Source organism: Bos grunniens, chromosome 3, assembly GCF_055505025.1.
Source record: "Bos grunniens cultivar Pamir isolate PY7600 chromosome 3, Bosgru_T2T1.0, whole genome shotgun sequence".
Classification (NCBI taxonomy): domain Eukaryota; kingdom Metazoa; phylum Chordata; class Mammalia; order Artiodactyla; family Bovidae; genus Bos; species Bos grunniens.
Window position 1 is genome coordinate 3130217 of NC_141167.1, and position 20848 is coordinate 3151064.

The 20848-nt window shown below is 60.4% G+C and overlaps 1 protein-coding gene across 11 annotated transcripts in view; it reads left to right on the plus strand.

Moving 5' to 3' along the window:
• The window catches only part of HDAC4 (histone deacetylase 4), a 287523-nt gene that overhangs the window by 253884 nt on the left and 12791 nt on the right, over positions 1–20848 (plus strand). For all 11 annotated transcript variants that reach the window (XM_086394178.1, XM_086394182.1, XM_086394186.1 and 8 more), the window contains 7 exons: positions 2398–2505; positions 4388–4443; positions 5786–5873; positions 7328–7447; positions 8097–8194; positions 17322–17440; positions 18860–18993. In XM_086394178.1, the coding sequence (XP_086250304.1) occupies positions 2398–2505; positions 4388–4443; positions 5786–5873; positions 7328–7447; positions 8097–8194; positions 17322–17440; positions 18860–18993 (723 nt within the window). The remainder of the gene's footprint in view (positions 1–2397; positions 2506–4387; positions 4444–5785; positions 5874–7327; positions 7448–8096; positions 8195–17321; positions 17441–18859; positions 18994–20848) is intronic.

Genomic DNA, 20848 nt, shown 5'->3' on the forward strand with positions numbered 1-20848 from the left:
GGGCTTCCCTGGTGGCTCAGGTGGTAAAGAATCCGCCTGCAATGCAGGAGACCCAGCTTCTGTCTTTAGGTCGGGACGATCCCCTGGAGGAGGGCATGGCAACCCACTCCAGGATTCTTGCCCTGAGAATCCTCTGGACAGAGGAGCCTGGGGCGCTACAGTCCTCAGGGTCGCACAGAGTTGGATACGACCGAGCGACTGACACAAACAGACGGGCAGAGGGCCGAGGTGCCCGTCCTCCTGCCAGGCTCAGCGGGGCCTGGCCGCGCCGCTGGTGCAGCCGCAGCCCTCCTGGGTCTCAGTGTCTCCTTCCAGACCCGAGGGCCAGCCCCCGGGGTGTCGGGATGGCCGCGGAGACCCCAGGCACCCAGGTGTGGTTGGGAGGGCGTGGGTCAGCTGTGGAGACCAGGAAGGAAAGGTCGCTCAAGTGAACATCCAGTTGGTGTAATGGAGGTTTTTCTTGTTTTACACTTTCCCCCCCAAACCAAGTTGACAGCAACTTCTGCTTTGCTCTCCTCCCGATTTTTGCATTTTTCTTCCAGCCCTGACCTGGCTAGAGGGGGCAGCCCCTCGCAGGCCCTGGGGGCCCACAGCCCACCCAGAAGGGCCACCCCGAGTGTCCGTTTGAAACCTCCGTGTGAGGTCTCCCCAGCTGTCCTCCCGTCCACCTTCGCTGTGGGGAACTGTGGAGGAATCGGGCGGTGGGCCGTTTCCCCCGCCTCCACCACTCCCGTGTGTGGCAGTCACCCCGAGCGGGGCCGCCTCTGCAGTGTTGCACTCCCAGCGCCCTCCCTGGAGCCTTGTTCTTCTGGAACTCAGGGCTCCAAGCCCCCCATCCCCGTGGGTCCATGGGGAGCTGCTGGCCAGCAGCTGGAGGCCCCGAGGCAGTGCAGATCACCGTCAGTTTCTCGGGCAGCAGTGGCAGCCTGGGGTCTTGCAGTGTGGGGCTCGGGGTCTGTCCCTTACCCTGGACCCAATGTTACGTATGGGAGCTTCTGGGCCCTCGAGACAAGCGCAGAGCACAAAGACCCTTCACTGAACGCGAAGCGTCGGTCCATTTTACCCCCTGGCTCTGGTTACTTAGCCAAAAGCCCAAGTTACTGCATTTGGAGGAGAAAGAATCTGAGTGGTTTTTTGCCCAAACCGAGCATCAGGGATGGTACTCTTGCGGACTGCAGCAGACGCCTGGGACTCCCACGCCCTTCTAGAGAGGCTCTGGGAAGCCTGAGTGACAAGCCTGTCCACCTGGAGTGGGGTCTGCAGGGCCTGTGAGAACCTGCTGCCCACGGCAACCCCTTCCAAGCCCTGAACGCTCGGGGCCCAGACACAGGGGCTGAGCTGCAGGTGAGGGTCTGGCACCCCGCCCCCGCCAGGGTCGGCGCCCAGGCCCTGATCATTACGTGGGATGGATGGGTTTCTTTCAATGAAGTCTTGAGGCTTCATCTTCAAAGCAAGATGATTTAAAATACATTTACGAGCGGTTCAAGCTATTTCCTGAGGAGCGTTATTCCGTGCGGGCTCTTCTTTTCAATGACCAAACCGCTGTGTTCTTTAAATAGCTTCCAAATGTCAGAAGAACGCTCTGCACTTAGTCCGGTCTCCACGGCATTAATATTCAACGTTCAAAGACAGGCTTCTGTTCTAAATAATGGTGTGCTGTTATTCATTTCAGTAGCCTCTCAACTAGAATATTGGGGACCAGTTACTTCAGCTCAAGCATCAGTTCAATAAAATCGACGTGAGAGCTGGCATTCCCAGAGGCTGGGCTGGGGATCTTCCCAACCCAGGGATCAAACCCCAGTCTCCCACATCGCAGGCGGATTTCTTTACTGTCTGACCCACCAACAAAGCAGGAGATACAGGTTCGATCCCTGGGTTGGGAAGATCCCCTGGAGAAGGAAATGGCAACCTGCTCTTCTTGCCTGGGAAATCCCATGGACAGAGGAGCCTGGCGTGCTGCAGTCCATAAGAGTCGGACACGACTGAACAGCAAACAGCTGATTCTAACCCTTCTTAACATTTGCTTTTGCTGACTGTGAGTGTAACTCAGCTGCAGTTGCAGTTTAAAAAAAGAGGTTGGGGGAGCTAGGTAACCTTGACATCACGACTCTTAGCTTGGAGTCACTTGGAGCCACTGAGAAAAGAAATGACACCTCAGAAAGGAGTGAGAACGCAGGTGTGCTAATTTGGGTGCATTTACCATTCTTTTCTTGTTTAGTATTTTTTGGCGTGTCTTCAAAAAAAAAAGTAAGCTGGAATGTGAGCTGTGTTCTGTAATTAGGGAGAGACGAGACCCTCCAGTTTCAGAGGCAGAGCACAGAGGACGTGGCTGGGCGGCGGTGGGGGCGGTGTGACCCTCAGGGCGCCGGGCTCACCGCAGGCGTACTCTCTCCACAGGTGGACAGTGACACCATATGGAACGAGGTGCACTCGTCGGGGGCCGCCCGCCTGGCCGTGGGCTGTGTGGTAGAGCTGGTCTTCAAGGTGGCCACGGGGGAGCTGAAGGTCAGTGAGGACCCGCAGGAGGGGCTTGGGGTGGGGGGAGAGTGCCCGGGGAGGGGGCAGCCGGCCGCCTCTGCTCCCCGCTTCTGCAGGGTACCGGGCGGCTGCGAGGGGGGCGGGTGCCCAGGTCTGTCCCCACGGTTGACCTGCAGGAGACCCTGCCCCTTGTGAGAACACAGAGCCACGCAGCGGTTCTCAGCAAAGCCGATCTTGGAGCCCTGCCCTCTCACTGTGGCTGAAAGACTAGGAGAGATTTTGTCCGTAGGAGTTGTATCATCCATGGCTGAGTAGTCATCAGAGATTGAAAAATGAAGCTTTGTAAATATTTATTAATTTAAAAATAATAGTGCGTCTGGCTTCGTGGCTCAGCTGGGATCGTCATGCCCACTTCTGCATCTGTGGCTGGCGACACGTGGCCTTGGCTGAAGCACACAGAGGCGGTGCAGCCTGGCATAGTGCAGGGCGAGGGGAGGGGGTCCTCAGGGGACTGCAGGTCTGTGTCTCTGACCCTACACCCCAGTTCAGCGAGGGGTGCTGTCCTGAAGACGTGTTGCCGTGTAGACCCTGAAACACACCAGTGGCCTCTGTCCTCCTGCTTTATGAGGGGCCCCGTACCCTGAGCGTGTCGTTTTATCCTGACTTTGCACCGTGCTCGGTTGTCCAGAGATGAGGGGTCACGGAGGGCCCCAGAGCCTTCAGTCGCCTCTTCCTAGGCAGTGTGCACTGCAGCCCAGACCCTGGGAACCGTGCCTGTCACCTCCCGTTTCGTCAGGAGGGTCTCCTCCGCACAGGGATTTTCACCAGGAAGCTCAGATCCCACGCTGACCACAGTCTCGTTCTCCCCGATCTGACAGCCCCGCCGGGCTGGTTACACATCCCCTATCTCTCTGTATGGGCGTTAAAGAGATGTCAAGGTTTAATGACGTTGATAAGTTTCACTGCTTTCTCCGGGCGCTGGCATGGAGCTGCCGCTCCCCTGGGAACCTGTGTGCTCCCCCCACCACCACACCCGCCGCCGGTCAGCTCTCAGCTACACGGGAGCGGGCACAGAGCTGTGGGGGTACTGGAGAGGCCCGGGGTGTGGGGTCCTGTCCAGGGACGGGGAGATGGTTGGGTGGTGCCGAGGAGGGGCTTCCACCAAGTGCACACCCAGCCCAGTCTCCGCAGAAGGCTGGGCACACTTCCCATGCCTGGCCAGCATGGTCCATGGCCCTGGGGGCTCCGTTGCAGACCTTGACCACATAGCTTCCTGGGCTTGCAAGACCGGGCGTGCTGGTCTAAACCGTCTTTATTACGGCGGCTGCAGGATGGTTTGCAGATGGTCCTTTTCAAGCATAAGTGATTTCGGGGCCTGGAGGGGGCAACCTGCAGCTCTTCTCCAGCCTTTGCTCACAGGCGATAGTGGTCCTTTTTTTGCACTGCCCAGTCCCCGGGGAGCTGAGCCGCAGAGACAGCAGGGAAGCTGACATTATGGCCCAACCAGGGAGCAGCCTAGCCCCGTCAGATTCATTTGCTCCAGCGTTCCCATCCAGTTACTTCCTGCTGGTTATAATCAGAGCAGGGCCACAGGCACCCCTTCCCCTCCTTCCCAGACTCCCCCGCTCAGCAGCCCGCAGCCTGGCCAGCAGACTGTTGCGGATGGAAAGTCAGGAGTGAGCTGACCTTTTGTCTCAGTGATCTGTGATGACAGCAGGCCTCTCACAGAAGGGACCTGGGTGTCTCCGAAGCGCTCATAGGGAGCCCTGGGTCCTGCCCGCGTCTGCGCCCGGGGGCGGCTGGAAACCATGCAGACTCTGCCTGTGCTCAAAGGCAGTCTGTGATCTTTTTCTCACTGACCTGAAACCAATCTTCTGTCCCTGTCTCTCCCCGCTGGTGTCGTGCCTAGAATGGCTTTGCTGTGGTCCGCCCTCCAGGACACCACGCAGAGGAGAGCACGCCCATGTAAGTGGACACATGGTCGCTCTCGGGCAGGGGACACACGGCTGTCTCACACCCCTCCCGTGTGCCGGGCCAGCAGCATGTGCAGCTGGAGTTGGCTGTGACTCTGGAAAGATGCGGGTTGGGGTGGCAGGGGGCACAGAGGGGAGGCCGAGGGTGCAGAAGTGAGTCCAGAGGCGCCACCTCCTTGTCTAGCCCAGGAACAAGCCCAGGAAAGGGAACATCAGCTGTCCCAGGAGGAGTTCAGGGGGTTCGTCCTTGTTCTAGACCTCGGGTCTGCTCACGTGTGGCCTTCCAGCCGACCTGCTCATGCTCTGGTACCGTGAGGCTCAAGTCGCCAGGCCACAACCACAGTGGTCAGCTGTCCAGCCTGTGTTTCGGGTTGTGGAGCTGGCTGAGGTGGCGGGGGGTGGCATGTGGACTCAGGGTCCATCCCTGTCCAGAAGCCCCCTGCAAGAGTCACAGGACTTGACCCCACAAGTTGTGCCCAAAGTGGACACAGGAAACCCTCAGCAAGTGCCATATGGGGCTTCTACCCAGGGCCTGAGACAGAAGACTCAGGGTTGGGGTCATCAGGAGGAGGCGACGGGCGGAGCCTGGAAGGCTGAGCGCCGGCCTGTCGGCTGGTGAGGCACACACATGCAGACAGAGCCGCAGGGAGAAGCAGGAAGCACGCAGGCAGGGAGCTACCTTGACCCCAGTGGGGCGTCGGGATGCGGCTGCAGGAAGGGCCCTTGCTGTAGAGGGAGCTGTCGTCACCCACGTGCGTCCCTCCCTGGCCCAGGACAGTCCGCATGACCCAGCAGCGGGTGCTGACCGACTGGGTATCTGCTCTGAGGTCACCTTTCTAATCTGAGTCTGGCTTGTCACATATTCTAGACAGTGGGCTCAGGGGGACCCAGATGGAGCCTGGAGGAGTCTCGTCGCTGGAGGCTCTCTTGGGGGTCCAGAGGCCAGCAAGGCAGGAGAGGCTACAGGTGCTTGGTACCCCTTCCAGACAGCCAGCCTGCACCCTCAAAACAAACCCACCTAGGCTTCTCAGCTCCTGTGGCAGTTCAAGTTTAGGAGATTTTCATTTTTACTCGACTCACTTTCTTAGCTTGTTTTTCCCGTCCTCTCAAAGCCTCTCTCGAATCATTGTATGCATCCTAGAACACAGAAAGATAAGCGGGGAGGGAGTAAAATAGTAACTTCTGTGTTCCGTGGGCCTTCGTGCCTCTTGGGAGGCTGGTCAGTGCATGTCCCAGGAGGTGTCCTCGGGATGCTCTAGTGTTCTCGTACAGGCTGTGTACAAACTGATCAGAGCCCACATTTTATCTCCGTTTCTCCTGATTCTCCCCTGTAGGGGGTTCTGCTACTTCAACTCCGTGGCCATCGCTGCCAAGCTTCTCCAGCAAAGGCTGAGCGTGAGCAAGACCCTCGTGGTGGACTGGGTGAGTTGGGGGGCCCTGGGGCGCTGCCGGCTTGTCCCTACCCCACCCCCGCTCCAGCAGACAGAGGGAAGGCAGGCTTTCCCACTCCGCTGACAACTGGATTTGTGGACCCGCACTTTGTGGAAACTCCCTCAAAGATGCAGAAAGGAAAAGCCCAAATCCGAGGAGTGTGACAGCTCCTACCAGCCCGTCCTGCCAGTGACCCTGGTTCTGAAGTGTCCGGAGACAGGCTGGTGGTTGAGGGCAGCAGCTAGAGGGTGGTCTTGCCAAGCCTCGTAGGAGGGTGGGGGGCAGGTGGGGCTCGTGGGCCCTTGGCACTGACGGCGGCCCGGCCAGCTGCCTCTGTCACTCCTGCTTCTGCCGGGTGACCCGGTTTTTACCGATTTAACCCCCTGCCCCATTTTCCCACATGACGGGCCGCTTCTGACAGGGCCCTGCCTCACAGGGCACAGTCTATGAAAAACGCTGTAGAATAGCTGAATTCCAGAGGTGGGAGGTGGGCACTCAAGGTGTTCACTTTATTATTGTTTTTCAAGCCATAGATGGCAAGGGGAGGGGAGAAAACTCCCTTTGGAGTTTATGATCCATTTCATAATATTTTTAGTTAAAAAAAAATCAGATACTTCAGGCGGGATTATCCTTTATGCTGCAGAGTTCCTCCTGGGTTTGGGAAAAGTAAAACCGGAACACAGCCCGGGACACCCCAAGCTCCGGGCGCTGGTGCCGGGGCTGCAGGGCATGGGCTGCTGACCCTGGTCCTCACACGCCCAGTGCCTGCTCCGTTCAGCCCAGGGAGCCCCTCGTCAGCCCCCCGTGGGGAGCAGTCAGAGATGCTGGGGGCGTGAAGCCCCTGCAGAAGGCGGGCGCTCGCCGGCTGCCATCCAGGGCTGCGCCGGAGGCTCTGCTGTGGCCACAGACGGCAGCGGGCGGCACCTGCCCCGCCCTCACCCTCAGGCCTCTGTGGAGTCCGGCTGGTCCCCCGCTTCCAGCTGTCCTTCTGTGTTTTCTCCAGTGAGCTCAGACAGCATTCATGCGCGGATTCTCAGCAGTTCCTGGGCTGAAAACCGCGGTTCGTCTGCAGCCCGCAGCTCACGCGCTGGCCGCCAGCCACCCACTCGAGTGGCTTGTCACCCCACTCGGGGCCTGGCACCCCGGCTCTCAGCCCCCGGCGGAGCCGGCTTTGAGCCTGCGCCCCCAAGTGAGCAGCCGTGGGAGCCGCAGGCTGGCAGTAAGGGCGGGCTGCCCAGCTCCCCAGCCTGCCCCTTGCCCCAGGGTTGGCAAGACACTGATCAAATGACCCTGCCCGGAAACAGCAGCCCCCGGGGCAGTGAGACACCCTGCGAACCTGCCGCAGGCCGTGCCCTGAGAGCCCCGAGCCGGGGAGCTTACCCCCGCTGGGCGGGAGGTGCTGGCTCACGGGAGGGCGCCAGCGCTGAGCACCCCCCGCCCCACAGGATGTGCACCACGGGAACGGGACCCAGCAGGCCTTCTACAGCGACCCCCGCGTGCTCTACATCTCCCTGCACCGCTACGACGACGGCAACTTCTTCCCGGGCAGCGGCGCGCCTGACGAGGTGAGCAGGGCTCTGTCCGCGGGCGCAGCCTGGGGGCTGGGGGCACGCCCGTGAGCAGAGGGGGCCCGGCGTGACGGGGGGAAGCCGTCAGCCCGGATCCCTCAGGTGCTCCCGTGTGGGCCACGTCTGGTCCATGTGCAGACGACATCCTGGGAACCCTGGTTCTAGCCTGGGCGGGCCGAGGGCTTGGGCCAGTGAGTGCGGGTGCCCTCGCCTTCGGGAAAGGCTGCTGCACAGGCACCATGTGTGTCCAGGGCGGCGGCCCTCTCGCCGGTCGAGTGCCCACGGTGGGCTCCCGGGTGACCCCCGAGACTCCAGCGAAGGTCCCTGTTCTGAGCGGAGAGGCCCGACAGTAGGGAATCCCGTCCAAGGAGAAAGACAGGCCCGCCCGCCTCGGGGTCTCGTCCTGGAAGGGACGTCAGGGCAGACGGCCAGCTCGCAGCGGTCCCCGCAGCCCTTCACGGTGCAGCCCCTCCCTCAGGCAGGGCACAAGGCCCCCACACTCTGCACATGCGGGGGAACGGGGTTCCTGCCTCTGAAAACGCCCCATCCTGAAAGGCAGCATGTTGAGGGCAGGTGGGTGGGCGAGGGGCACACCCCAAGGGCCGCCCAGGTCGGGTCATGGCATGCATTTCTCTCCTCCGTGCAGGTGGGCACGGGCGCCGGCGTGGGCTTTAACGTCAACATGGCTTTCACCGGCGGCCTGGACCCCCCCATGGGAGACGCAGAGTACCTCGCAGCCTTCAGGTGAGGGTCCTGGCTTCCACCCCGTGGGGCACTTAGGGAGCAGTCGGGAACCCCCCACGGGGGCCCAGCTCCTGTGGGCTTCACCGTTCTCCTCTGACCTTCGCCTTCCCTCGTGAGCACGCCCCCTCCATCCCTGGGCAGTGCTGTGTGCTGGCACTGCAGGAACCGGTCTTGCTGTCTCTGCGTTTTGGGGGATGAACCCCAAGGCTTCTCACAGTCTGCTCTTCAGGCCAGAGGTGGCATCCCCAAGACTGTTTCTCACCTTCCGTCTGCAGGGTTCCCGTCTTGTGCGTCTCATGGAAACCAGGACTCCGTCTGGGGTCTCAATAGTAAGAAAGTGAGGGAGGCTGGGGGAAGGTGTCAGAAAGCATGAGGTTAAGGAGAATCGGGTGCTGCGGTCTGAAAAGGCTCCTGATCTCCTAATTCTTCTCTCAAAAAACCTTCTGTGAGATGATGGGAAACAGAAGTGAACATCCCTCCTCTGCTGACATAAAAATCGGGAGGTGACTCCCTCGGTCACCCCGGTTCCGTTGTGTTAGGCTGGGCTGGGGGAGTCAGGTACAAGGCGATTCTGTAAAGCCGTCTTTGCTCTTGTCATCGAGCCGTGCTTTCTGCTTCGATCTGGGCCACATTGAAGGGACTCCTGGGGCTGGTAGCACTAACCAGCTACCTCCTGGTTAGTAGGAGATTAGTAGGAGGAAACCCCGCCTCCTGTTGCGGTCAGAGCAAGTGGCTGGGGGGCTGGGGGCGGGGAACGGGGGGGCAGCCCCTGGCAAGTGTGCGTCCAGGGCCCCTCGGAAGGAGGAAAGTTTTCCTCAGTAGCGAAGCCCAACGGACCTTCCGTCTTTGTTTGAGACATGGCCTCTGCATCAGGCTTTGGAGCCCATCAAGTTTCCAAGGGACTTTCCTTCCTTCCTCTTGAGTGCGTGCTCTGGTTGTCCTGCATGCGGGCACGTGTGTGTGTGTGTGATGTGCGTGTATCTGTGTGTGTGTGTATGTGATGTGCGTGTATCTGTGTGTGTGTGTATGTGATGTGCGTGTATCTGTGTGTGTGTGATGTGCGTGTATCTGTGTGTGTGATGTGTGTGTATCTGTGTGTGTGTGATGTGCCTGTATCTGTATGTGTGTGTGTGTGTGTGATGTGCCTGTATCTGTGTGTCTGTGATGTGCCTGTATCTGTGTGTGTGTGTGTGTGTGTGTGATGTGCCTGTATCTGTGTGTGTGTGATGTGCCTGTATCTGTGTGTGTGTGATGTGTCTGTATCTGTGTGTGTGATGTGCCTGTATCTGTGTGTGTGATGTGCCTGTATCTGTGTGTGTGTGTGATGTGCCTGTATCTGTGTGTGTGTGTGATGTGCCTGTTATCTGTGTGTGTGTGTGTGTGTGAGATGCGCCTGTATCTGTGTGTGTGTGATGTGCCTGTATCTGTGTGTGTGTGCCTGTATCTGTGTGTGTGTGTGTGATGTGCCTGTATCTGTGTGTGTGTGATGTGCCTATATCTGTGTGTGTGTGTGTGATGTGCCTGTATCTATGTGTGTGTGTGCGGGTATGACCCACCTGTATGTGTGTGGGCGTGCATGCGTGTGCACATGGGCATGTGCGTGGAGGCACGCATGGATGTGAGCACGGCTGTGTCCCGCCTGCAGCTGAGATCCTAGCGAGGGCCAGGCCATCAGAGCTTGGCTGAGGGCCCTCCCTGCTGCCAGCCTTGGGCTGGGCTCTGGGTGGGGTGGCCGTAGGGGTCACACGACCCGTCACAGCATCTGCCCCCTCATCTGTGCCCCAGCCTCAGGGGCAGCTGTCTGGGTCTAGGGATGCAGAGGCCGGGCCCCAAGGGGGGCTCCGCCTCCGTGAGGCCCTGCCGCCTGCCACTTGGTTCCCACAAATGGTGGGTCAAGCGACGAGCTGCGCAGACAGTGAGAGCAGCCGGTTCAGACAGGACCCCATCGCCTCCTCAGAAGTCCCGCGGGGTCGTCACCCAGACCACTCTCTCCGATCTCAGTGGCTTAATGCTCTTCTTTCCTCTTCCTCTTGGTAAGATGTAATGCAATCGTGACATTGTCCCCCCCCCCTTACTTAGGGGAGAAGGACTCCCCCTAAACGGACACCACATCTGAAAACCGCTCATGTACATGATTAAATGTCAGCTTCAGGAAATCAGAACTGGCCTTCTCTGTGGAGGCCATCACCGCCCGCCCCGGGACGCCCTCCAGCCCCACCCCGTGAACTGGCCCTCCTCAGGGGCTTCCTGGGGAAGAAAGTGTCTGGACTCGGCCCTGAGAGGCATGAATACAGCCCAGTGACCTCTGATGCCTCAGGGGACCCGGCATGGCTGAATTCTGGTGGAGGCTGTCTTGAAACTAGGGGTTAAAGTGGTAAAAATGGCGGTTCCCTCTTCCTTCAGACCAGGTTCCGACTGAACCGGCCTCCAGGGCTGTCTCGGGGTGCTGGGCACGCTGATGGGGTGGAAAAGCGGGCAGGAGGCGGGTCCTGGGGGTCGCCCCCTCCCCGACCGCCAGCATTACGATGGACCCCTCACCCAGAGTTGCTGTTGATGTCCCGTTTTAATCTTCTGCCAAGTGTATACATGGTGATGCCCTATCAAGTGAACTTTTTAAAGCTCAAATAGCCTCTTTGAAAAGGAAAATTGTTTCAGGTTTTTTTTCTTTTATTGATTTTAATGTAAAATAGCACTTTGAAGTTTACAATTTATGGTTCCCTGGGCATCGATCAGAGTGGGGAAGGAGGGTCAGAAGCCGTTTCCCCTCCTCTGCCCGCTCCCTGGGGGCCCGGACGACGCTCGCCCCATGCCTTCCAGGCGGCACCTTCTGCTGAGACCCACGCCTGCCTTGTTGCATTTCAGGAGATCAAGCCCGAGATGAAGAAGAGATAAGAAAATTGCCCCTAATGAAAGCCAGAGGCAGCAGCACTTTCTCCTGGGCCTGAGACTCTGGGAGAAAAGGGGACTTTAATTCAAACCAGCCAGGCCAGCAGCTTTGAAGTCTGCTGAGCAGCGGAGGCCTCCGGGCCAGGAGATCCTGGTGTACTTTTCTTAACCCCTCACTTCCCTGCCGCCTGGCAGCGTGGGGTGCAGGGGCCGGGACTGCTGCTGCCCTCAGAGCACTGTGTGGGGGGAAAGGCCGTGTTAACAAAGGTGCTCAGGGATGGTGGAGCCGGACCATCCCAGAGATGGTGGAGCCAGGACTGCTCATGCTTTCAGAGCCCAGTATGGGGTACAGGCCGTGATATAAAGGTGCTCAGGGGTGGTGGAGCAGGGACTGCTCCTGCTCTCACAGTGCCCTGTGGGGGGAAAGGCTGTGTTATAAAAGTTATCAGAGATGCTGGTGAAACCGCCTGTTTGCAAGTGGAAGTCTTCCTCTCTGAGTGAGGTCGGCCTCTATTCTGAGAAGCTGAGCAGGTTCATTTCATTTACCCAACCTTTGAAGCCCTGCAGGAAGGTTGAGGGGCTTTTGTTTCTTCCATGTTTTTTTAAAAAAAAAAAAAAACACTGGTTGGTTGTTGTTGAGCTAAACTATACATAAAATTTGACCCTCTGAAACACATGCAAACATCTAGTTCGGGGCGCTGGCTGCGTTCACAGTAGCGTGTCTGCTCCGGGGAGACTGTCCCTGAGGGCCTAGCCCCTGGGGGCCATGAACACACCCACCTGGACCCCTCTAGCAGCCACTGTAGCTCTTCAGGGGCGTCCAGGTCTTCTCGGCAGAGCGTTTATCCGAGGACATTTCTACTGCAATGATCTTAGAAGCAGAAGATAGAAGTAAAACCTCGGAGTTGAGCGATGCCGTGTTTAGCCCGCGGTCACTGCACCTGTGTACAGGTCGGGGGTGCACGTGCCTGTCCTCGTGGGTGGCAGGGCCCCGGGTGAGATGGGCCTGTGCCGATGGCGTGCGGCGTCCTCCTGCCCTCGGGTGGGGGCCTCGTGGTGTCGGGGCGGGGGACGCTCCCATGGCTGGTCGTGGAGCCTTCAAGCACAAGGCTTCCTGGGGGCCCCTGACAGGCGGGGCCCGGGCCGCAGGGCCAGGAAGGGGGCGAGAATACATTGGGGTCTGGAGTGGCGAGGTGCCCGCCCGCTGCCCAGGAGCCTGCCGGGGGTGGGGAGGAAAGACGTCCACACCTTGGCAGATGGAGGTTGGCGAGCAGAGAGCTAAGAGGCCAAGCCTCGGGGATGCGACTCCGGTGGGGGGCAGGGTGGGGCAGGCCTGTGTGGGGAGGTGGCAGCAGGGGCGGCCTTCAGTGGCTTTCAGCCTGGCTGAGGCCACGGCGTCACTGCTGGGGGGCCCGGCCCGGGCAGTCACATTCCCGTCATCACTGTCTTCCTTCACATCCCGACTCTCAGCAGAGCTTGGGTACTTGATGAGCAGGTGCTGGGCCCCTGGCCTGCAGTCCCAGTGGAGAGGGTGGGGTTTCAAGAGGATGTGGGCCCCCATAGCAGGGGCTCAGAAGCCAGGCTCCCAAAGCAGGGGGACTCAGAGGCTGGGACCCCCAGGGCAGGGACTCAGAGGCCAGGCCCCCCTAGGCAGGTGTACAGAGATTCCAGATCCCAAAGGGCACATACCTCCCCTTGCAGAGCATAAACGAAAGGAAGTTTTCAATGATCAAAATGCCATCACTGAAATGGTGCTGTCGGGCTCCCAGCAGCAACCTTTGTAAAACCGGGTCTGGACTCAGGGCTCGGCCACAGTCAGTGTCCTCTGCCTGGCGCCTCCAGCCAGTGAGCGCCCTCCTGGCGGGAGACGTGAACTGTGGAACCAGCCAGAAACACAGGGGTGAGCATGAGCAAGGAAGCCTGTGGGGCGAAGGCTCCGGGGGCCGCATGCGAGGGGTGTTTAGGGCCAGCTTGCGTGGACAGTGCCCCAGGGCATCGGAGGGGCAGAAGCAAGCCAGGGGCAGCGTAGCAGACAGAACCTTGGTTCCAGCCAAGGCCCTGGAACCAGTGGGCACAGCCCCCAAACACGGCACCGCAGCCCACTGGCCACCAGGTCATGTGCCCCCAGCTGGTGTTGACCGCCAGTCTGGCGGATTTGTGCGGGCCCCAGTTGGGTGGTGTATTGAGAAGTCATTTCTTCTTTAGAAGTTGGAGCCCGCTGTTGGAGCCAGCTCGTGCATTTAGATTTCACTGTGGGTTGGGAGTTGGCATGTTGGCACGGCAGAGTCTGGCCGTGTGAGGTTACAGTGCAGCTGATAAGACATGATTCTGGGAGCTGCAGGGGCCCCGTAGCTCCCCGGGCACTGCCGCCTTCATGGAGCAGCCAGGCTGGCCCAAGCAGAACAGGCCGGTCAGCGACGTCCACCCTGTCATCTGGCCTGCCGAGCCCTGGCACCCGGCCTGGCTTTTCCCCATGGAAACCCGGCTGCAGGTGTGAACTTGCCAGCGAGCAAAGGATGGAGGGATGGGCAGAGCGCGTGTCCAGGGCAGAGGCGCCGGGCCGGGTCCTAGGCGTCACGGGCCAGGAGCTCAGCTGCGCAGGTACTTTGCGCGTTTGCACCCCACCCCACAGGGCGCGGAGGCCCCGGGACCTCCGCTGCTCATCCCTGTCGCCATCTCCCCCACCCCCCGCTTTCCCACGTCCAGAGCTGCACCTGGCCTCCTCCTCTCTCAGGGTCTCCTCCCTGAAAGAGGACGATTGGTGGTCTGCTGCCCTGGGAGGCCCCTGGCCCTCAACGCTGTCCTCCTCGGTTTTCCCACTGAAGGTCGCCAAGGACCCCCTAGACCCATTCGCCTTAGAGCAGCAGTTTGAGGGAAGGCCTTCAGCGGATATTTAGATCTTATTATTTTCAGACTAAACTGCTCATTAAAACTTCATCCTAGAAATAAAATGTCAGGCAGTTTCCCATTTTCTTTGCAGCAGCTGTTAACCAGTCACAGGCTGGCCACTTGCTTCTGGCACGAGGGTCCCGGGCAGGGTGATGCTGGGAGGTCCAGAAGGCAGGCTGGTAGACAGTCAGTAGTGACGCGTCCAGCCCTCTCCTACCCACGAGGAAGCCAAGTCCTGTCAAGGGAAGACAACGTTTCTCGGGGCTTAGGGCACACTAAAAATGTGTGCTGCACACCCACTCAGCACACGCCGGGCAAACAGCACCATTTCAGATTTTCTTACTGTAGCAAGTATTCGGGATTACAGCGTCAACCGTCCCAGTCAGGAAGAGGAAAGGAAGGTGTGCGCACGGACATCCGCTTTCCCAGGTGCTCAGACTCCCGCCTGGACTGTGCGCCAGCCCCCCTCCCCAGACCTGTCACACACGCATGCACACACCACACACCCACACGCCAACACGAGGGATCAGCCGTGCTTTACAACTTGTTATGATTGGCTTTGGGGCGAAGCCACACACCAAGCACAGATGCCAGGGACCCTCTCGGTATTCACCTCCTTTAATGATGATTTTCACAGGGCTGTTTTTTTTTAATTTTGTGGGGGGATTAGAAATGAAATCGCTCCGCGATACTTCAAAGCAGAGCAGCAGAGCGCCCACATGCACTTGCTTCAAAACGTCTGCCGGAGCTCTATGAATGAGCCGGCGTCTGCTTGGAACGTCTGTGGTTTTCATTGAAACACCGTGCCGGCTTTAAAATCCCTACCAAGATTGCGGCCGAAGCCGGTCTCCCGCCCAAAGACAAAGTTTATGTGACAAGAACTTCATTAAAAATAATTGAAAACCAGCCTCGCTGGAATGATGAGGGCTCGTGCAGAGGGCCCCGCCGGGTGCTCGCAGTGGGGAACGGTGGCCTGCGCGTTTGTGGGCACAGACACAGCTGCCGGGCGTGGAGGGAGAGCAGACAGCTTTTCCTGGATCCCAAGGCGGCCCCCCCACCACCATCCTGGACCAGGAATTTCCACACAAGCCCCAGGGCCTGCTCTGATGCCTGTGCTGTGTTTAGAAGACCGCGCTCGCAGACTTCCCTGGCGTCCAGCAGTTGAGGCTCTGCGCTTCAGCGCAGGGGACACAGGTCCGACCCTTCGTTGGGAAACTAAGATCCCGCATGCCGTGCGGTGCAGCCAGAAAAAGAGGCCATGCTCTGTACATCGCGTCTCCAGTTCCTGTGAGCTCTCGTCCCACTGGCACCGAGAAGCGTTCAGAGCGGGGGCTGGCATCATGCATGGAGCAACTTCAGCAGAGTCGGAATGGCAGGAGTCTGGGGGAGGGCTGGTGGACGGCAGCCCAGGGACCAGGTCCCACCTTGTGTTTTTTTAAGTCAAGTGGCCCAAAGATGGAAGTGTCTGCTCCCTGGCCCTCGGCAGGAATGCTCTCGGCCCCTGATCTGATCCACATGCAGCGTTGCTGGGCTGTGAGGGGTGGCCCCCAAGGCCCAGAGCCTGAGTCCTTGAGAGCATTTCCATCAGCTCCGCAGAGGCTGTTCAGGAGGAAACTGAACTGGACCCAGCCTCAGAGGAAAGAATAGAAGCTGCCAGCTGCTGAAAGGCCCACCTGGCCTGTGACTCCCTGGTTCCAGAAGGGGATTTCCTGGTGGACGAAGGGCCAGGGGTGAAGTTGGTGAGTCTTGGTGGTAGATGCTCCCAGCACCTGACCCGTCACAGGTGGATGTCCCCTGGGAAGCCCCCTGGGCCATGCATGGTCGCAGGAGTCTGGCCGGGCCTCCTGGCTCCTCACCACGGTTCCTGCAGAGCAGGGGCCGGGTCTTCACCTGTGTGGCTCTCCGGGGTTCTCGGCCCTCCCCAACCTGAAATCAGAGGGACCTCTCAACAGGACCACAAACCAGGATAGTTCCTAGATGGAGAAGTATTTAACACTGAGCATTCTGTTTCTTATGGACATGAGTTTGGGTAAACTCCAGGGGTTGGTGATGGACAGGGAGGCCTGGGATGCTGCAGTCCATGGGGTCGCAAAGAGTCAGACACGACTGAGCAACTGAACTGAATTGAACTGAACTGATTCTGTTTCTTTGGCCAAAGTTGTCATCTTCCAGAGTTGACTTTGCTGTCATAAACGGTGATTTTATGTCATCCTGATGAGAGCCTGTGGGATTACAGGGGGGTGCCCTGTACCCATGGTCCTCCCTGTGTCCCGGCCTGTGGCCATGGTGCTCCCTGGGGCCTGCCCCGTGCCCATGGTCCTCCCTAGGCCTTCCCTGTGCCCATGGTGCTCCCTGGGGCCCGTCCTGTGCCCATGATGCTCCCTGCGGCCCGCCCCATGCCTGTGGCGCTCCCTGGGCCTTCTCTGTGCCCGTGGTGCTCCCTGGGGCCCGCCCCGTGCCCGTGGTGCTCCCTGGGGCCCGCCCCATGCCTGTGGCGCTCTCTGGGCCTTCTCTGTGCCCATGGTGCTCCCTGGGGCCCGCCCCGTGCCCACGGTGCTCCCTGGGGCCCACCCCGTGCCCGTGGTGCTCCCTGGGGCCCGCCCCATGCCTGTGGCGCTCCCTGGGCCTTCTCTGTGCCCATGGTTCTCCCTGGGGCCCGCCCCGTGCCTGTGGTGCTCCCTGGGGCCCAGCCCGTGAGGGGCGGTGACCATTGGTCACGCCCAGCACACTGAGCCCCTCGTGCAATCTTCTGAAGACCTGGCAGGGGCGGGAGTGTATCTCAGAGGTGAGGAGCCGGGCAGGAGGAAGACAGAAAGTCAAGGGGGACATTCCAGGCCTATGAGGCTGGCTCTGGGTCAGACGCTGGACTAGATGGACGGGAGTCTTCCTGGTCTCAGCAGGAACTGAGATTTCCAGGCTGAGCCGTACACTCAGGCTGCGAGCTCCTGAGGCAGTTGTGTTAACAGGAGCTTCCCCCCACTTTTCTTGCCTTGTGTCCTGAACGTAACTTAGCGCCTGACCTCCTCAGCGTCTGTTTATACTACTAACCAGTTGGTTCTCTTAAACTGGGGCATCAGTTGTCCCTTTAGGGATCCTAAGTGTTGAATTTCTTTCTAATTAGCCTTACACGTCCCTCCTGCACCCCAGCAGCGGGTCATTTGGTCCGTCGCAGCTGATGGCATAGCCTTGGGCTGTGGTCGTCGAAGGCCAGGGTGGGGGCTCCGGGACGCCCTCACCAGCTCGGCTGCCCGGCCCCGGGTCCCCAGTGCTGGGCGGTGCCCCGGAAGCCCCAGCAGCCAGTGATAGTGGCCATCCTGGGCTGACGCGGCGTCTCCCCCTCTGCCCCGTGCAGGACCGTGGTCATGCCGATCGCCAGCGAGTTCGCCCCGGACGTGGTGCTGGTGTCCTCAGGCTTCGACGCCGTGGAGGGCCACCCCACGCCCCTCGGAGGCTACAACCTCTCCGCCAAGTGTAAGTCAGGTTTGCGGGTGGCCGGGTGTCAGATGCGCGGTGTGCACACCAGGCTTCCCCTCCAGTGGCCGTGGAAGGAGACTCCACCCCAAAACCCCAAAGACATCTTACTGAAACCACGACACCGGCTCCCCGGAGAGCACGAGGCCTGCGGCAGGCGTGCAGCCAGAAGGCCAGCAAGCCTGGGGCCTGCCCTCTGCTGCTGTCAGCTGGGGCCGGGTCCCCCTCCTCCTGAGGGCTGTCATCCCACGCGGGGCCTGTGGGGGGGCCGGCCCTAAACGCTGTGAAGACATAAAGAGCCGAGAGCAGGCTCACTCTAGTCAGGGGAGGAAAGACATGTGCGTCCTCCGTCTCAGCAACTCAGGCAGGTGACAGCGCCCCCACCCCAGCGCCGGCCCCAGAAAGGCCTGGACGCCCCAACCCTGACCAGCGACCTGGGGGTTGCAGTGGTCTGGGTGCCTGGGGTTCCGGGGGGACAGGGGAACCTGTCCCCTGCACCCATGTGGGGAGAGCATGGTGCAGCAAAGAGGAAGCCCAGCAACAGAGCACAGCCTCGCAGAGTCCACCTGCCCAGCCGGGGGCCGAGAGGCTGAGTCCCTGACAGGCAGGGCACCAGTGCCCTCCACGCCCAGCCTGGGGGCCCACGCCCTGAGTGCTTCCTGGGGTCCTTGCAGTCGCCTCCAAGGCAGCGTCACTGTCGCCATCGGAAACGAAACTGAGGCTGGGGGGCCCCAGGGCCTCGCCGGCACCCGCAGCTGCCCGGGGGCAGAGTCCAGCCTCGGGCCCGCTCTGCTGAGCGCCAGCCTCTGCGGACAGATGGGGTCAGGTGGCCTGGCTCCCCGAGGAGGGTCATTCTCATTCTCCGTGGGGAGGGTGTTGGGCTGCACTGCAGGGACCGTGGCTGCTGCAGAAAGCCAGATGGGGATGCAGGAGGGCCCTGGAGGGGCGCAGTGGTGACATGCACAGTGACAGGGTACAGGGCCCTGGCGGTGACACACGCGTGGGTGTGTTGGCACACCTGTGCCCGGCACTTCGGCCGACTGGAACGCCCTGGGCCCTGGGACGGATGTGGCCAGGCCCCAGCAGCTGCCCTGCCCGCCGCCCTGCTGCCTCCCGGCTTCTGTGGTCCCGCAAGCGAGATGGGGGCTCCCCCGGGGCTCCTCCCCGCCCCCGAACGAGATGATTTGCAACATTATAAAATCAAAGCCCCGAAACCATAATTCCTACTCCCACAGAGATCAAAAAGAATCCCAAGCTGAAATCCTCCAGTGGATTTATCACAGGCCAGCCTGGCTTCCATTAGGTGTCTCACTCGGAGTGCCGGCCTCGGGGCCTCGGTAAGGCACTGCAGCGCCCCGGCCGCTTTGGTCCGCTGCCAGGCGCCTCGCCCGCCACTTGCCTCTCCCGTGTCCCCTGCAGGTTTCGGGTACCTGACAAAGCAGCTGATGGGCCTGGCCGGCGGCCGGGTTGTCCTGGCGCTGGAGGGGGGCCACGATCTCACAGCCATCTGCGACGCCTCGGAAGCCTGCGTCTCTGCCCTGCTGGGGAATGAGGTAGGAGGGCCCCGCCCTGCCCCGCTGTCTCGCGGCCTGCGCATCTGCCAGTCACATCCAAGAGGAGGCTTGCCCACCCAACAGGACTGTCTGGTTGTGGCCGGAAGTGGGTGGGCAAAGGGACAGTTAGAAGCCGTGTCTCCTGAGCAGACGGCTCAGCATCTGTCTTTTAAAGGCACTCGCCTTGATGTAGGGCTCACACGGGAACGCCTTTACCTGGTTACCTCCTCGTGGATGGTCGGTTCTCTGGGACGTCCTGAAGCAGGTCCTGGGGGAGGTGTCAGCACGCCATCTTGGGGGCTGGGGCATGGGCCCGGGTCCCTGTGGCTCTCCTGCTGCTCTGACCCTCAGGCGATGCCCAGGACTGGGTTCAGCAGCCCGGCCTAACAGCCGGGCTCAGAGGGAACTTCACAGGGTTCCATGAAGGGAGGCCCACTGGGAGAGAGTTTTCCAGGCTAAAATGCCATCGGCCTGGGATGCCCACGCCCACTGGCACTCCTGGTGGACAGAGCCACCCGGCTGCCAGGGGGGGAGGACGGGGGTGGGGATACTGCCTTGGTCGGTTCTGAGAATCTGAAGTCACGACAGAAACCCACTCTGTAGCTTCCACCTTGGATTTTGGAACCGTGCTCTTCCTGAAGCTTTAAATGCATCCACGGCCTTGGACACGAGGCCACATCCCAGTGTCCTGACCCCATCAGGGAAGCGTGGGTGGTTCCCACACCCACCACATGGCTTTCTCTGGCTGCTTTTCCCATGGCATTGCCGTGAGGGGCCAAGGAAAGAGCCGCTGGTGTATGGCAGCACTGGCCAAGTGGCTCGGGTCGCCAGCCGGCCCGCAGCGGAGCAAGGCCCACAGTCCACACTCCCCAGACACAGAGGGTCTCGTGGGGGCCTTAGGGAGGTGCAGGCCCATGCAGGAACGCCTGGAGGCTGCTCCCCTCCCCAGGGCCCGTCAGATGAAACGGGGCTTCTCCACGTTCGCAGAGTGCGTGGACCCTCTCTCAGTGGGGTCAGGGTCACCTGGTGCCCTGTGGGGTGCCTGAGCCCGCCCCTGGACCGGTGTGTCCTTCCTGGAGTAGCAGCTCCCAATGGCCAGGCCCAGGGGCTCACGGGGGGGATCTAAGACTCCAGGCATGGAGAGAAAGAGGCAGAACTGCAGGGCGGCTCCCTGTAAGGCCTGCCTGCGATGCTCCTTAGCCCAGGCTTGTGCTCCACGACCTGGGCTTCTGCTCCCTGAATCGGGTGCGTGCTTCCTGGCCCAGACTTGTGCTCCCTGAATCAGACACCTGCTCCCTGGCCCGGATCAGGTGCGTGCTCCCTGAATCAGGCGCATGCTCCCTGGCCCAGGCTTGTGCTCCCTGAATCAGATGCCTGCTCCCTGGCTGGGGCACGTGCTCCCTGGCCTGGGCTTGTGCTCCCTGGCCCGGGCTTGTGCTCCCTGGCTGTCTGCTGGGACAGGCCGCTGGCTGGCAACAGGGGTGGAGGTGGTAAGCTTGGGTGGGCAGGCACCTGGGAGGGCTGTGTTTTCTCCTGTCAACCTCTGCGTGTCCTAGATGGTGTCCATTGTAACCTGAGTCACACCTGGGTCCGGGGGCCTGCTGGAATCTCCGCTGTCTGGTCAGCTTGTTAGCAACACGTGTGAATGTTCTCTGGCAAACACCCGCCTGCTTTTGCTTTCCAAAGTGTGCAGGAGTCTTCACCTTTCCTCTCTTCCCATAAAGCGATCTCCTCACCCCTTTTACTAGAAGGCAGCTGATTTCTATATTCAAGCCATCTTGAGGGCTTTTGATTCTGAGAGCCAGCTATTTTAAAATAGCGGTAGAGAACTCGGCTTTCAGCTCAGCTGCTCGCG